We start from the raw sequence: 17,141 nt of genomic DNA on the forward strand, positions 1-17,141 counted from the left end.
GATGTCTAAGTGATCAAACTGGATTGCTTATGGGCATGTGCAGATTCCTATATCTAAAGGTTTATCCTTCTATGTAAAGGTAATCTACCACTGTTATCCTCTAGTCACAGATTATCACTGTATGTAGATGTCAGTTGTTCTGTACTGATTTATGTAGATACCAGCTGTATGACAAATGATTGCAAGAACTGTCACAGGGATGCATGTTGTAGCCATATTGGTCTAAGGACATAGGCAGACAAAGTTCTTTAAGTTAATCTGATATCTTTTATTAGATCAACTCAAATAGTTGGAAAAATTCTTCTTAGCAAGCTTTTGGGTTTAAATACCCTTCATCAGGCTGAAGAAGTATCTGCGGCTGGTGTGTGCTCTTCTTGGATGGAATGAATATAGAGAAGCCAGAGGCTGGGCTGGTATGCATGTAAGACAGGTAGTCAGTGAAGATGTAAATTTAGGAGTCAATGGGTGAGAGACAGGCTGTCTCTACCAAAGCCATATATTTTATTATTTCAGGACTCGATGTAAAAAATGCAGAAGGTATGCTATTCTTTTCCACATTTTTCTTCCTCTTCCCATGTTTAATCCCTAGGTGGCAACTTTCATTCAGAAATGAAGAATACTTAATTCACTCTAGTTTAATGTCTTTCAGGAACTAAGGCCACTTTAAGTCTGAATATATGTATTCATGAAGAGGATTACTCTTTAACTCCACACCTATAATTTGGCCTAACTTTCCCGAGTGCCCCTGTGCGTGCAACTGATACCTATGACTTATAGCCTTTCTAAACCACTGCTTGTTTACATAAGAGAAAAATAACAACTGGTTAAAAAGTTTTAAATCGTATGTATTCTTAACTTAAAACTTGAGGTCATTGACATCCCAGTGTTTTTGAAAAGCCAGACACATTAATCTTTAGTAAATGTTTTCGCTCGATCTGAGCCTTCAAGAGGCCGAGAAGCGATTAACCCCTGAACAGATACAGTGATTAACTTCAATTACATTACTTGTGTATCGATGTCATTAAATAATAATAGTCAGAAAGTTGAGTAAGTCTGGGACAGATTGTTTTCCAGCAACATACTTTAATATTGCAGATATCTACAGGTGTTATTTTGCTACATCTTTAAAAGTCAAATCCTGCAAGATGTTAAGCTCTTTTAATTCCCACTGATTGTAATAAATAAGTATGTTTAAAACCACTGGGAAGTACAGTGAATATTTCATTTTAACAACTGATGTAAAAGTCAGAATCAAGCAAACTTTATCTCAAAATGTTTTAAATAAAACTTAAAAGCCATATGCTAGAAGATGACTATTGAAGAATTACGCTTATTAAGGCAATAAACTTGTTCAGTATATTGTTTTAACTATAAGAAACTTTGAATTGAAGTAAAAAAAATAAGGATATTTGTATTCAAACTGTTTCTCTAGAAAATCTGGTTGAAAATATATATCCATTTAATATTTTTTAAATTCCATTGTGCATGCACTTTAAAGCTGAATCACATTAATAATGATATTGACCTGAGAAGTGATTTGAGATTCTTTGGTAAAAAAACACTGTACAATAATTATATATCATTATTTACTCTAAAAAGACAGCTTAGCTCATATAATGCCCTGAAAAAAAATTATGGAAGGGTAACTAAACTAAAATCTCAAATATTTTGAACCAGGACAGGTACCTCCTTTATGCATTTTTCAAAGTGTAATTAGCTATAGTTAGGAAACATGATAAAGATACTCATCCTACCAGAAGCTAACAAAAGCTTCTAAACAAGTTTTATACAAAGGCTGAAATTCCATAGGAATTGATGTTCAAATTTCCTAAATAGCTTTCCAAATCTAAGGTTAGTTGTCTGATGGCACCAATTTTTAAGCATCTTTTCAAATCTTCCCTACTGAAATTAATCATGGATTATTCCCTAAAAAGTCTTTATTTCTCCCTGCAATGTAACTCCCTTTCATCTACTTTCTACATTTCCTGTCATAATCTAACCTCATTTAGTGCTCCTACATGAGATACACCCCTTTAACACACAAAGAACCTCCTCCTCCCTGGCAACGCAGACCTTGTCCTTCTACTTCCTCACAGTTGCACCATAAAATTAACCTTGCCTAGGTCTCAGAAAATTCTGCATCACGATAAGGAACAGAAAGTGCTAATCATGTCTTCTAGTTTTTTCCTCCTAGAAGGCAGAATATTTGTACCTATCAGATTAGCTCTGTCTTTCAATTAAATAAAGGTTATTTTAGTAAGAGAATTGCTTCAGATGTAAACATAACATGGTTAACATTTTCTCTCTCCAATAGGCACAATATGAATAAATAAATATCATGACTGATTTTGTCTAATTCTTTTAAAACAGTAATAGAACATCAAGTTAGGAGGCTGTGATCAAACTACTTCATGACAAAGTAAAATGTAGGTAGTATCTGCTACCTCCATGTAGAAGGTCCTACAGAATCAATCTAGCCATATCTAGATTTTTTACACAAATCTGCTGGGGCAATGCCGCCTCCTATTAGTAAGTAATGAGCACCATACTTTTGTACTATTAACTGAGCCATGACTGACTTCACGCTGGCCACCAACTCTGCTACAACTATGACTGAATTAGATCTGACATAGCCCTAAGGTAACAAGACTGTGTAAGAGCAGGAAAGAGTGAAGATAACCTTGTTCTGAAAAAGTTTCCTTAGATAAAGCTAACCTCGTGTGTTGGTGATATAAAAAAATAAAATAGAAACTTTCTGTAACAATGGTCCAGGAAAAATTAACACCTACAGATTATTTAAATGATAGCACGATACACTTCATCCTGACAGGCCTTGAGGGAAGTAAAATGATAAGCTTGCTAAGGTAGAACTCCTATACTCTCCAAAGAAGTACCCTCCACATGAACACACACATAGAAAAAAATGTTGGCTCTATGAAGGAAAGATATTAGAAAGAAGGTTAACCAGTACAAGTTGAAACTGACTGTCACTCTTCTAAAAAGTCCCTCTACCGAAATATATCAGTTAAAGAGCTGGTAAGCAGTCACCATGGACACTGAGAAGAGGTGAAAGTGAGTTAAGATATTGGGTCCAAGCATTATACCTCAAAAAAAACAGTTAATCAAGTTAGCTCATTTCTGTTGAGTAAATTTTCCATTGCTTAATTGATTTTCAAAAGACAGAGACTAAAATTTTCTCAAGAAACGAAGAAAAAAGTACTCCTATCACTGCATTAAATGCATTGTTTTTTTGTTTTGTTTTTTTTGGTCAATTTCACACTATTTGGGAACAGGAATAAATTACATAAAACATACAGAGTCTCTCCTCCCACCTCCAAGCATATAATAATAGCCAGATCTTACACAGGACTTTTCATGTGCTTGGTATCATCTTCCATTTTACAGACAGCAAAACAGAGGCACAGAAGTGGCTTAACCAAGGATGTGGGTTCATTCAATAGAACCAGGAACTGAATCTAGGTTCCTTTGGACCATAGGATAAGCACTAACCATGAGGCTTTTACACAAGGACTCCTGTTAAAGCTACTATAAAACAAACTGTAAGAGGAAATGTTTTATAATATTCAGAGTAAGAGACTGAGAAACAGGAAAATGGGAGTCCACCCCAGCCTCTGATTCTATGCTGCTGTGTGACCCTGAAAAATCCTCTTAACCACTCTGTCTCACTTGAGGCTTTAATAAAATATGAATCCTAATATTTTCCCATGCTCTCTGGGTATATAGCCAATGTCTCAGATAGAACTGCAAACTATCGTCAGTCATAGAAAACTTTATATGGGAAAGAATCTTCAGGAAATATTACCCAAAAAATTCAGCCTGGAAAAGAGAGAGATACTAGGTAAAATTGTTTGATTAAAAAAAAATGAGTTAAGGAAATAAAAATAAGAGCTAACCCTGGCTCTTTAGGTATCAGGGCTCACCCCCGTAGTAATTTTGGTTATTTTCATAGCCTCCTGAAAAAAGCCAGCAAAAATTTCCTTTAACCTTCAAAACCTTTATCAGCTTCTTCAATAGATGGTGCATTAAGTACAGTACAAAGGCTTCAGTAAGCAGTAGCATTCTTTCCATAGCCATTACTCTGTTTCACATGCTACCAAATATTTTTCTTCAAGTGCTAGATAATGAAACCAGTCAAATTATGGGCATGCATATAAAACAAGCTGCAACAGCAATTATCTTTAAAAGAGGAACGTTAAAAAAATGATAGAAAGGAATATAGCAAGTGGGCCAAAAAACAAAAGAAAAAAGTCTTCATGATTAAATAAAAAGGACTTTTAGGAAATTTTGGGGCAAGAAATAAATTTTCCTATTGATGGCTAGAAAATGGTATTTAGAGGTTTTCTTTTGGGAATTGGCTTGTAGGTAAAGCAGATATGCATTAGAACAATGGTCTGGGACGATGGCAAGGGTTAACTGATTTCTAAAAGCCTGTTTCTGAAAATTTCCTCAAGGCCCACTGTGTCTGACAACCAAGCAGCAAACAAACACACAGGCTGAGAAACTGAAGACATGTACCATACTGTTCCACAACATGAAATAAGGTGGCATCAGGTCATAGTACTCAGCTGCAGAGCCCTTGGGATTTCAGGTTTTGAGGAACAGATGAAATTAGGAGAAGACCGGGAAAGTCCAAATGGGGATGTGTGCGTGTGATGGGTTTGTGAAACAAGGGAATATGCTGACGGGACAGAACATGGACATTATGACTACCACAAGAAGACTAATCAGCAATGCCCAAAGATGAAGAGTCATCAGGAGAAGAAAAGACACAAAAGGAAGGATTTCAGAACAGCAAAGGGTTCCTGTGAGGGGAACCCAAGCCACCATGGACAGAGGGCATACCACCAGCCCGTCACACCTACCCCCGTAGGGGAGGGGTGAGCCTTGGCCTCCGACCTCCAGGCTGCCGACATCTGACATTCAAAAGAGAACATCAGAGTGAAGCTTGCGTACTGGCCAAATGCATCTTGAACCCTGATACTGGTGGATATATAGAATCGTTTGCATTATTCTTATCTGCTATCAATAAAACTGTATCAATAAAATTCACCTATTATCTAATGGAAAAGTCGTGGTCAGTCTGAGGGATTTGGGTCTACCTGGAACAAGGTTTCTGGGTCATAAATCCAGTGTCAACACCTATCAGTATGAAATATCATATGCCTTAGGGAAGTCAATTTTTAAGCATCTGGAGGAGGAAAAGTTTCATAGATTTCATAGACATAAGGGCTGGAAGGAACCTCATGAGATCATCAGGTCCAGCCCCCTGCCCAAAGGGCAGGAAGTCAGCTTGGGTCAGTTTATCACAAGCAGCCAGCATGGATTTGTTTAAGAACATATCATGCCAAGCCCACTTGATTCTTGACAAAGTAATTACAAAATAACTAGTTGGTGTAGGAAAGGGGACACAGTGAACAGAATGTACTTGAACTTTAGTAATGCATTTTAAAAAGTCCCAAATGCCCTCCTAAGGAAACTGGAGAAATGTGGGCTACATAACATTACAAGGTGGAGTCATAGTTGCCTCACTCATCACAAGCAAATAGTAATTATTTACTATGAATAATGAAAAGGGCTTATGAATGGACGGATATGGAGGTACAGTTCTATTGGTCCCCTAAGCTCAGTGGGGGGCCCTGAAAACTTAGATCATCTCCTATTTTCTGTTTCCAAAATGGGAGGTGGTAGCTTCTTAGCAGAAAGCAATCAGCCCCCAAATTGCTTTTGCAGGCCTTGAATGCTAAAATAACAGGAGTTCTGAGTGGGTTTCATAGGGACCAGTCCCAGGCACAATGCTATTTAACATGTCTATTAATCATTTAACTGCTTCCTGACCAAATTTTCAGATGATAGAAACTGGGAAGAATTGAAATACATTGGAGGATAGGAATAGAATCCAGAAGGATCCTAATAGATTGGAGAGTTGCGCTTGAGACAATAGGATGAAGTTCAACACAGATAAATGCAGGGTGCTACACCTAGATTAGAATCATCAATAGCACAAGTACAGAATGAAAAATAATTGACTCAGTGGCAGCATAGTTGAGCTGGATCTTGTGTTTTTTGTAAACCACAGATTCAACAATCTGATGCAGCTGTTTAAAACACATAGGTACACAAATGTAATCAACCTTTATTACTTTACTTATCAACAGGAGTATTGGGTATAACACAAAAATTTGTGCCACTCTAGATGAGCCCTAACCAGCACTAAGTAGAGTAGTGCGTACAGTTCTGGACTCAATTTTAAGAAGGATGTGGAGAAGAAGGTCCAAATGTAGGTGACAAAAATGATAAAGGGGTTGGAATGCAAACTGTACTGGGAAAGGTTGAGAGAACCGGGCACATTTAGCTTGTAGAAAAGGCAATTAAGGGGGGAAAGGGAGGTGCAGGAAGGTGAATGGAATATGATTGCAACCTTCAAATATCCTAAAGGCTGTTATAACAGTAAGACTGTGGAACAGACTGCCCAGAGAAGTTGTGGTATCTCTAGAGGTTATCAAGAAGAGGATGGATAAATATTGGACAGAGATGATTTAGGAGTAGCATTCCTGTATCTGTGCAGCAGGTTGACCCAATGGCCCTTGAGTTTCCTTCTAACCCTATAGTTCTATCGCAAAATTATAACCCCTACCACAAAAAAACCAGTCTTCCCATCCCTTATATTTTATGTAACCAGATAACAAGTGCTGAGTTATTACCTGATAACCCAGGAAGCAGTCACTATTTGTTATGAATAACAATAAAACCAAAACTATCTTTCAAAGGCAGCTTTATATTTATCTTTCGAAGGCAGTTTTATATTTGGTAACCAGTTATTATATTTCAATATCGTTCATTTAATTATGGAGTCAGTATATAAATGTATATATCTGGAATCAGGTGCATCAGTTCCCACAAATTAGATAAAAATGTTCCCATCTATATTCAGAACAAGAAATATTAAATGATTCTTTCTGAAAGTATCTTGGTGCACTCTGTTAAATTTTATCTATTCTTATGCAATAATAGTCTTCCTTATGTAGTAGATAAGAACTGCCTTTTACTAAGTCAGATTATAGGTCACTGAAACATAGAAAATTAGGTCTGGAAGGGACCTCAGGAGGTCATCTCATCCAACTCCTTGCCCAAAGCAGGACCATCCCCAACTAGATCTTCCCAGCCCAGGCTTTGTCTACCTGGGTCTTAAAAAACCTCCAAGGATAGAGAGTTCACAACCTCTCCAGGTAACCTGTTCCAGTGCTTTACTACCCTCCTCCTCCATGACAAAGTTTTTCCTTATATCTAACCTAAACTTCCCATTCTGCAACTTGGAACCATTGCCCCTTGTTCTGTCATCTGCCACCACAGAGAAAACCACTGAGGTCCATCTTGCCCAGTATCCTGTGTTACACAGGGGCAGACATACTGAGATGCTGATACTGTCTAGAAGCATTAGCTGTAAGCATAGTTAGAATACACCTCATGGTATTCTATATTACAAGACATAATATGATTATTGCATTTTGGATAGTAAATGTGACCACCACAAATGTATTCTTTGTAATCAGAATAATGACTATATTTCATGAAGTGTCAGTGTGAACAGTAACCTGCAGATACAATTAAACATTTCTTAAACATTACAAATTCAAAATTTTAAGCTGACACAAATTAATATTAACCAGCAGAAGAAATCTCGACTTTTCTTCATCTTAACAATATTTACATATTTTAAGACCAGTTGGTGAAAGGCAGTATTAGAGTGATCCATTTCTTAACTAAATCAGAATGACACAAAGTCCAGTTTTATGAATAAAGGACAAACACGGGAAATGGTATATTCTGAACTTTCTGAACTTTTGCACCACAGCTTCTCTTATTTGTGAATTAGATTACATTAAATGTCTGAATGTCATCAGACACTGAAGGTTATTGTTATTTGAACTTTTTAGATACCTCCTCTTCCCCATTGGTGTTTGTCTGCATCAGAGGCTTGTGTATACAATATTTTCATGTAAATGAGTCCCTCCAGCCCCTTCATTATTTTTGTTGATCTTCTTCTAGTTCATTCCAGGCCAGCAACTCTTTCAGGCATGGAGCTGACCCAAACTGATCAAATGTTTCAAAGTGGTTGGACCAGTGCGGAATGAATCTATCACAACCTGCTATCATGTAGGAGGCTTAAGTAATTACAGAAAAGACTTATATTGGCATATTAATATTCTCTCTACACCTAAGTCTCTTTAATTATCACTACTTGAACATTTTCTCTCACAATTAATATCACAGTTCTTGGTTGTTTTCTCTAGTTATATTAGGATGCATTTTCTCATTTGAATCTCATCTACTTTTTTCTCAGCTATATTTTTTATACATCTATATACATTTGCATTTTTTCTCCATCCTCCCTGCTGCTTTCCTTCCATCTTAATGTAAATATGATCTGTGAATGTAATTCATATGATGGGTATTCCTTCTTTCAGAAAATTATGTTAAATAAAATCCAATACCCTATAATCAACTTCCATGGTACCACAAAAAGCTTCTCATGTCACTATATTTATTTGAAAGAAAACAATGAACATTAAAGGATACTTATGATCAGGGACTTAAAAGATTCTGTATAAGGAAACCCACATGTGCATATGCTTGCACACATGCAATATATGCTAGCATAGCCAGGTAGGTAAACTCCATTAACTGATAGCACATTACTAAAGTTCTTTTTAATTGACTCTGTACATCTGATGTGACGAAAGGTTATTCATATGGCATTTAATATTTACAGTACTCTTATTTCCCTCACACCATGTTTATGGCACAGGAAAGCATGAGTCTGTCTTTTGCTAACAGAAAGTGATGCAATTTGAACTTTCTGCCTTGAAGAGGGTTTTTTATGTGACCAAAGGAAAAATAAAATCAATGTTATTTCTGTGCTGCTCCCATTATTTTAATTTTATGTGCAAGTTGAGCAGTCTTGATGCCAAGTAGTGTTTGGTGATACAGTAAAAGCCCTGTTTTTCAGCATAAGTGAAGAATGCAGGGTGCCGGTAATCTAAAAATGCCAGTTACCTGAGGCACAAGGGTTTCCAGCCAAATGCGGAGCAGGGAAGGGAGGGGCAGTGGCAGTATGCAGAGCGGGGGGCAGGGGGTTGGTGGCGGCTGCATGTAGAGTAGTGGCAGCACAGGGTAGTGGGTGCTAGCGGCATCCAACACATGCAACCGCCCCCACCCCCACAAACAGCACCCAATGTCCGGCCAGCCGGCCAGAAATCCAGTTAATAGAAATGCCCGTTAGTAAAATGCTGGATAACAGGGCTTTTACTGTAATTAAAAATACCAACAAGAATCACTATAACCATTATACTTACATTTGTGAGGTGAATGACTCCTTTAGATGTAACAGAACAGCCCATAAACCCAACATACTGAAGCTCAGGACAGTGTTCAGCAAATGCTTTTACTGACTGATCTGTCACCTACACAAAAGAAAAATAGAGAAAAAAAGTAGTTGAAGGTGACAGTCTTATGTATGCAATACAAGAAAATCCAGAAAGCATCTCAGCAAGTGTAGCAAGTTGTTACTTCAATAATAGTTCCCTTTGTCTTGACAGTCTGAGGGAGAAAGTGAGGTATGCCTACAGGTCTATAGATTGTTGCTAGAGAAACAGGATAAAAGGATTATCTCCCCCCAGAGAAAGCCAGGCACTAAATAATACACAATACTTACTAAAATGCAAACTACCAGTGAATTTATCTCTAGGAGAATATAATCAATGCCAGCTACCTTTACATAACATATACATATATATAAACATCACAAACTGTATACAAATATATATAAAATATTAACAAATAAAAACTACTAGTATATTCTACAGATTCATGCTATACCCATCGTTCAAATACTCTGTGTACAGTCAACAGCATTCTTTTTGTCAACGTTTTAATTCTTCTTTCAAGCAACTTCCAATAATGTTAAACCATGCTATAATCAAAGATATCATTTATCTTATAACAAAACCCAAAGTCATTTTCAGTGACTAAATCTTTGACTAAGAGAAGAACAAATGTACTTTTTACAGACTAGCAGTTTTAAATTGGTTTTTTCGCTTCTTTTATCAGAGATGAGTAATCCAAAATAATCTTTGTTTCTTCACTGATTGTGTGCATCTACACATGACATTAATGCAATGTGATATACTTGAGCACATTTTGTGCCAAAGTACAGTGCTCCTAGCCTCAGCATTAGGTCTGTGCGAAATTTCAATGGCTATTTCATTTCAGATTCAGACATTTCAGCATCCAGAGACCACGTGCCATCAGAGACTGCGAGCAGGAGATAGACTCCTACTGCCAGGCTCGTCTTCCCTGGGAGGCAGAGGGTAGACCACGGTCTCCCTCCAGGACAAGGGAGGACTAGGGGACCTCCCTTACTGTCCAGCCAAGGGCTTGGACCAAGGTGGTGAAGGGTCCAAAGCCCGCCGCACCAAGGTCCCTGCCCCGCTGGAGCTCAGCAACAGGTATGAACCTCTTGCAGCCCCAGTAGAGCATGCTGAGTTGTCAGCTCCCACAGGCAACACAGACAATACTGTAGCTACCACCCCCACTCTCCCCAAGACCAAACGCAAAGTGTTTGTTGTGTGAGACTCCATCCTGAGGGGGAGTGATGGGGTTATCTGCCACCCTGACCCCTTAGCTCGGGAAGTTTGCTGCTTCCCAGGAGCCAGAATCTGAGACATTGTGAAGAAGATCCCTAAACTCCTCCAGCCAACTGACCACTACCCTATGCTCCTCGTCCATGTGGGCACTAATGACATGGCTCGGAGCGCTCCCAGCTGGGTCATGAGCCACTACAGGGATTTGGGTGTGGGGCTTAAGGGTCTGGGGATGCAGGTGATGTTTTCTTCGATTCTCCCAGTCTTGGGCTATGGGCTGAGGAGGGAGAGGAGGATCCAGGTAGTTAACCAAAGACTCTGGCACTGGTGTCATCGGGAACGCTTTGGCTTCCATGACCATAATCCACCCTTCGGAGAGAGAGGCAGCAAGGTGCTGGGAGGGATGGCCCCCACCTCTCTCCACTGGAGAGGAGGCTCTTCTCAGCCAGACTGCCTGACCTGCTCCACCGGGCTTTAAACTAAGCCTGTCAGGGGTGACTACCGCTACTGCCGGCCCACTGAGCAACCCTTGCAAAGCCAGCAGGCCAATGCAATTAAGGGATCCCAACCCCAGCCCTGGAACAAAATGTAGGCAAGGCAAGGGTCCCCAAGGAGACACTTGCGTGCCTATACACAAATGCCAGGAACTTGGGGAATAAACAGGAGGAACTTGTTCTCCTGCTAAATGCAAATAACTATGATGTCATTAGGATAACAGAGAACTGGTGGGACTCCACCCATGACTGGGTCACAGATATAGATGACTGCACTGTACAGGAGGGATCAAGTGGAAAAAAGGGGTGGGGGCATAGCTCTCTCTCTCAAGGAAAGTTACGCAACCTTGCAAGCCAACATTGGCACCCATGGTAGGCGACTTGAGACCCTCTGGGTTAAAATCTGTGGAGAACACGGCACAGGGGATACTATGGTGGGAGTCTACTACGAACCCCCTAACCAGGGTCAAGACCTTGAACAGGTCTTGGATGCTTAAGCAAAGTCCATCCCATCTCGGAGGAAAGGCAGCAAAAGGGTACAGCAGCCCCCTTGGCTCTCCAGGGAACTGGCAGACCTCCTGCGTCTTAACAGGAAGACCTACAAAGGATGGAGGACTGGAGCCACCACCAAGGAAGAATACTCTGCTCTGGTCTGGACCTGCAGAGAGCAAACCAGGAAAGCCAAAGCTGTGATGGAACTCCAGAGAGCTACAAATACCAAGGACAATAAAAAGTCCTTTTTTAGATATGTGGGGAGCCAGAGGAAAGCAAGGACAATATTGGACCTCTGCTAAAACAGATGGGGCAACTGACAACTGATGCCCAGGAAAAAGCGAACTTGCTAAATGGGTACTTTGTGTCAGTTTTTCACCAGTCCCATGGGACGCCTCTGCCCACTGTGGGTCACGGATGCCCGGGCAAGGGAGATTCCTTACCTCCATCAAAGCTGACCTCATGAAGATCGGAGGTTGGACAGGCCGGATATCTTCAAGTCAGCTGGCCCTGACAGGTTACACCCAAGGGTACTCAAGGAGCTGGCGAGCATCATAGCTCAGTCCCTGGCACAGAACTCTGAGAGCTCTTGGCACTCTGGTGAAGTGCCTGAAGATTGGAAAAGGGCCAATGTCATGCCTATCTTCAAGAAAGGGAGGAAAGTAGATCCGGCAAACTACAGGCCCATAAGCCTGACCTCTATCCTGGGGAAGGTCTTGGAAAAGATTATCAAGGAGGCCATCCTTAACAGACTAGCTGAAGGCAATATCCTGAGGGATACCCAGCATGGTTTTGTTTTTGGTAGGTCTTGCTAGACCAATCTTGTTTCCTTTTATGACCAGGTGACCTATCACCTGGACAAGGGGCAAGAGATTGATTTTGTATATCTAGACTTTAAAATCTGGTATCCTGTGATCGCCTCTTGGCTAAACTGGCTAACTGTAGCCTCGACCTCACCACAATCCTCTGGCTGGAGAATTTGCTCCATGGAACCAGAGGGTGGTGTTTGATTGGAGCCAATCATCTTGGTGTGCAATTACCAGTGGGGTCCCTCAAGGCTCTGTTCTAGGGCCTATACTATTTAACATCTTTATCAATCATGTGGACATTGGTGTCAGAAGTGGACTTGCCAAGTTTGCTGATGACAACAAACTCTGGGGTAAAGCATTCACACCAGAGGATAGGAGGATGATCCAGGCAGATCTTGACAGGCTCATGAAATGGGTGGATGAGAACCTGATAGAGTTCCAAAAAATGCAAGAATCTCCACTTTGGGAGGAAAAACCTGCAGCATGCTTACAGGCTCGGCAGTGCTACACTGGTTAGCACCACAGATGAAAGGGACTTGGAGGCCATGATTGACCACAAGATGAACATGAGCCTTCAATGTGATGCTGCAGCTAGTAAAGCAAGCAAAATGCTGGCTTGCATCCATAGATGTTTCTCAAGCAAATCCCGGGACATCATTCTCCCCTTGAACTCGGCCTTGGTGAGGCCGCAGCTGGAGTACTGCGTCCAATTTGGGCTCCACAATTCAAAAAGGATGTGGAGAAGCTTGAGAGAGTCCAAAGAAGAGCCACACGCGTAATCAGAGGTCAGGAAAACAGACCTTACAACGACAGGCTGACAGCCACGGGGCTCTTTAGCCCTGAAAAGCGCAGGCTCAGGGGTGATCTGGTAGCCATCTATAAGTTTATCGGGGTGCTCATCAGGATCTGGGGGAACGTATGTTCACCAGAGCGCCCCAAGGGATGATGAGATCGAACAGTCACAAACTCCGCTGCTACTGATTCAGTTTGGACATTTCTTCACTGTCCGAGCCCCCAAGGTTTGGAATAAACTGCTGCCAGAGGCAGTTCAAGCACCCACTTTGAACACCTTCAAGACACATTTGGATGCTTATCCTGCTGAGATCCTATGATCCTGCTGACTTCCTGCCCCTGGGGCAGGGATCTGGACTTGAGGATCCTCTGGGGTCCCTGCCAGCCCAAATATCTATGAAATATGAAATTTATGAAATGCAAGACTCCAAAACAGATCCAACACTAAACAGATCCATCCGAAATGTTTTGGAAACGTTTGGGATGTTTAACACTGTTTCAGAGGTGGCCTTGCAGGGAAAGAGAAACTGGGAAGAAGGAGGGGAAGGAAAGGATTGCTATGATATGACATCTGTAGCTGGCGAGTGACAATGATTTCATAGTTTCATAGTTAGTAGGGTAGGAAGGGACCTAAGCAGATCAAGTCCAACCCCCTGCCTTGGCAGGAAAGAGTACTGGAGTCAAACAACCCCAGCAAGTTGTTCATCTAGCCTGCTCTTAAAGACCCCCAGGGTAGGAACCAGCATCACTTCAATTGGAAGTTGGTTCCAGATCCTAGCTGCCCTGACAGTGAAGTAGCACCTCCTGATGTCTAATCTGAATTTACCCTCTGCCAGCTTGTGTCCATTATTTCTAGTCACTCCTGGTAGTGCTCGGTGGAACAGGGACTCCCCCAATGCCTGCTGGTCCCCTCTGACTAGTTTGTAACAGGCTACTAGATCTCCCCTCAGCCTTCTCTTGTGGAAGCTGAATAGGTTCAAGTTCTGTAGCCTCTCCTCGTAGGGCCTGCCCTGCTCCCCCCGATTATGCGAGTGGCCCTCCTCTGGACCCTCTCCACGTTGTCCACATCTCTCTTGAATTGCGGCGCCCAGAACTGGACGCAGTACTCCAGCTGCGACCTGACCAGTGCTGCATAGAAGGGGAGTATCACCTCCTTGGACCTGCTTGAGATGCATCTGTGGATGCATGACAAGGTACGTCTGGCCTTCCTGACTGCATCCCCACACTGCCGGCCCATGTTCATCTTGGCATCCATGATGACTCCAAGATCCTTTTCTGCCTCTGCACTGACAAGAAGGCAGTTCCCCAGCCTGTAGGTATGCTGCTGGTTCTTCCTCCTCAGGTGCTTCACCTTGCACTTGTCGTGTTGATCCCTGAGGTCCCTTCCAATCCCAGTGCTCGGGGGGAAGGACAGAGAAGGCTGTTCGTGAACTGCTCTCTGTCATTTTACAGCTGTGTCTGCATCTGTGTAGCAACAAGAGCAGAAGCAGAGAGCAGCATCTGTAAACTTGCAGCTTGGTGGTGCCTTCTTACCAAGTTGTAGCCAGTCCTTTCCTATTTACCCTTGCCTATCCTCCCTATTTTTATCCCTTGCAACTCTTTCTTCCCCAAAATCCTGTTATTTTTTCTTCTTATCCCCCACCCCCAAACAAAAAGAAAGCAGTGCTTTGCCTGGCAGTGTCTCATCACTGTGCACTGCAACAAAGCACTACACATAACACTACACACTCATACAGACACATTTTTTTCCAGCACACAAAATACGAAGCATGCTGGAAAGGCAGGTGCCAGGTCTTCTGGCAGGGGAACCAAAAGAGGCAGAGGGAGAGGTGTAAGTTCCCCCTCCCCCAAACTTAGATGCACCCTATTTCCTAGCACTAGCAGGCATAAGGCTTTTGGTGCTAATGGCAGCAAGGAGGTGGGACCAGTGCCTGCATCTGCACACCATCCAATAACACCAGCCATAATAACCCCCAGGACCACCAGCATAACAAGCAGCACCAGCATGACAGTCTCCTTCACCCCCATTTCAGTTCCCAGTCTGAGCCTTCCAGTGCAAGAGGAAGACCTGGAACTGGAATTAGGGGGCGTGAGTGCCCTAGCAAAAGAAATTCTGGGGAGTGGAAGAAGAATCTGAGTTTGTGCTCCCCCCCACTCCAAAGTTCCTCTAGACCCAGGTCTCCTTCCCCGGAAGGCAGTTCGGAGAAGGTTGTAGAGGCAAGTGGCTGAGGTTGTGGAGGTAAGTGGCTCAGTCAGCTTCTCCTGTTGTTGTGCCTCTGCTTTCTGAGAAGGGGGATCAGGCAGGATCCGCACCCATGCCCCAGAAGCAAGCAGATAGTGTGATGTGAGATCATTTTGAGGTAGCAGATGATCCCATATATGCTATCTGCCTGCACTGTCAATGTAAGACCAGCCAGGGCAAGGAGAGGAAACACTTCAGCACCACAAGGATGCTGATGCATCTCAGGAGGCACCTCCCCCTTGCCGTTGCTCCTCCTCAGCCTAGCACCAGTGGGAGCGTGCCCAAAAAGAAGTCCCCTTCTCACTCCAAAGCCCCTGTCCCCAAGAAGCAGAGGCAGGCCACCCTGGAACAGTGAGGCAAAGACAGACGTTGCAAAGGCAAGCAAAATCACTCAGAGAATTGTAGAGATGCTTGCTCTGAATGGCTGGTCCTTCTCCCTAGTTGAGTGGCCACAGTTCACGCAGCTCATGACATTCATTGCCCCATCCTATCAAGTGCCTGCATACACCACCTTCAGCAGGAGGCAGACAGGGAGTATTTGAGGGAGGTCCACAGGTGGCCTTGCACTTCACCTTGGACATCTGGAGCAACTGGGGTGGAGATCATGCCTACCTCTCTCTCATAGGACACAGTCAGGGCATTGGTGGGCTCTCCTTCAACCAGAAGTGATGAATTCATCCCACATGGCAGTGGAGATCATGGTGGCCATGAACCGCATGGTGCAGGGGTGGTTCATTGGGCAGGGTGAGCTCACCCACGGGTTCATGATCACTGACAACAGGGCCAATATGGTAAAGGTGATCCGTGATGCCAACTTTGTTGGCATCCGCTGTGTGGCACACAAGTTCCACCTGATAGAAATGCCTTGAAGGGTGGCAGGGCTGCCGGTCATGGTGTTGTCACAACTGGTCAGTTCATTTAAAAATGCAGGAAGGTGGTGGGCTACTTCCACTGGAGCATCAAAGGGGGCAAGTTGCTGCAGGACAAACAGGCAGAGCTGAGGGTCCCACAACACAAAATCATCCAGGATTTGAAGACTCAGTGGAACTCCACATACCTCATTCTGGAAAGGTTGGTGGAGCAACAGAAGACCATCCATGAAATGGCCTTGTTCGGGGAGATTGAGATCAGTGGCCTGCTTAACAAAATACAGTGCAATACCATCTGCCAGCTCTTGGTGGTCCTCAAGCCATTCCTCAATGCCACCGAGACCATCAGCACCGGCAATGCCCTTCTTAGCCAGGTGATCCCATAGTGAGAGAACTTGAGAACCAAATGGAGAAGTTCCAGGGGACCAATGTTCCTGGCTGGGGCAAGCCGCTGTCACTAGAGGTGCAGGCACTGGTGAAGCAGCTGAAGGAGGGCATCAGGAAATGGCTGGGTTCGTTATGGTCCAGTATAGTTCATGTGCTGGTGGCCATGTGCAACCTGAGGGTGAAGGGGAGCAGAAGGGCCCGGGGGGGGATGTGGAAGACGGGGATCCACTTTCCCATGCCAGTACTCCCTGCACCAGCCAGTCTCCTGCACGACAGCCACTGCCAATGTGGGCCAAGGGCATGACTTCAATGGTGGGGTCCAAAGGCACCAGACTCCAGCCTTGGGCAGGTAGCACAGAGGTCTCAGTGGGTACCCATCTCAGCAAGGACATGGA

General features: G+C 42.9%; 1 protein-coding gene across 1 annotated transcript in view; it reads right to left on the reverse strand.

Moving 5' to 3' along the window:
* FBXL17 (F-box and leucine rich repeat protein 17) overlaps positions 1-17,141 on the reverse strand; it is a 505,276-nt gene that overhangs the window by 331,565 nt on the left and 156,570 nt on the right. Inside the window, exon 5 of the mRNA XM_090038355.1 lies at positions 9,375-9,482. Coding sequence (XP_089894481.1) covers positions 9,375-9,482 — 108 coding nt within the window. The remainder of the gene's footprint in view (positions 1-9,374; positions 9,483-17,141) is intronic.

The sequence above is a fragment of the Crocodylus siamensis genome, chromosome 3 (assembly GCF_052110815.1).
Source record: "Crocodylus siamensis isolate JL-2025a chromosome 3, ASM5211081v1, whole genome shotgun sequence".
NCBI lineage: Eukaryota > Metazoa > Chordata > Crocodylia > Crocodylidae > Crocodylus > Crocodylus siamensis.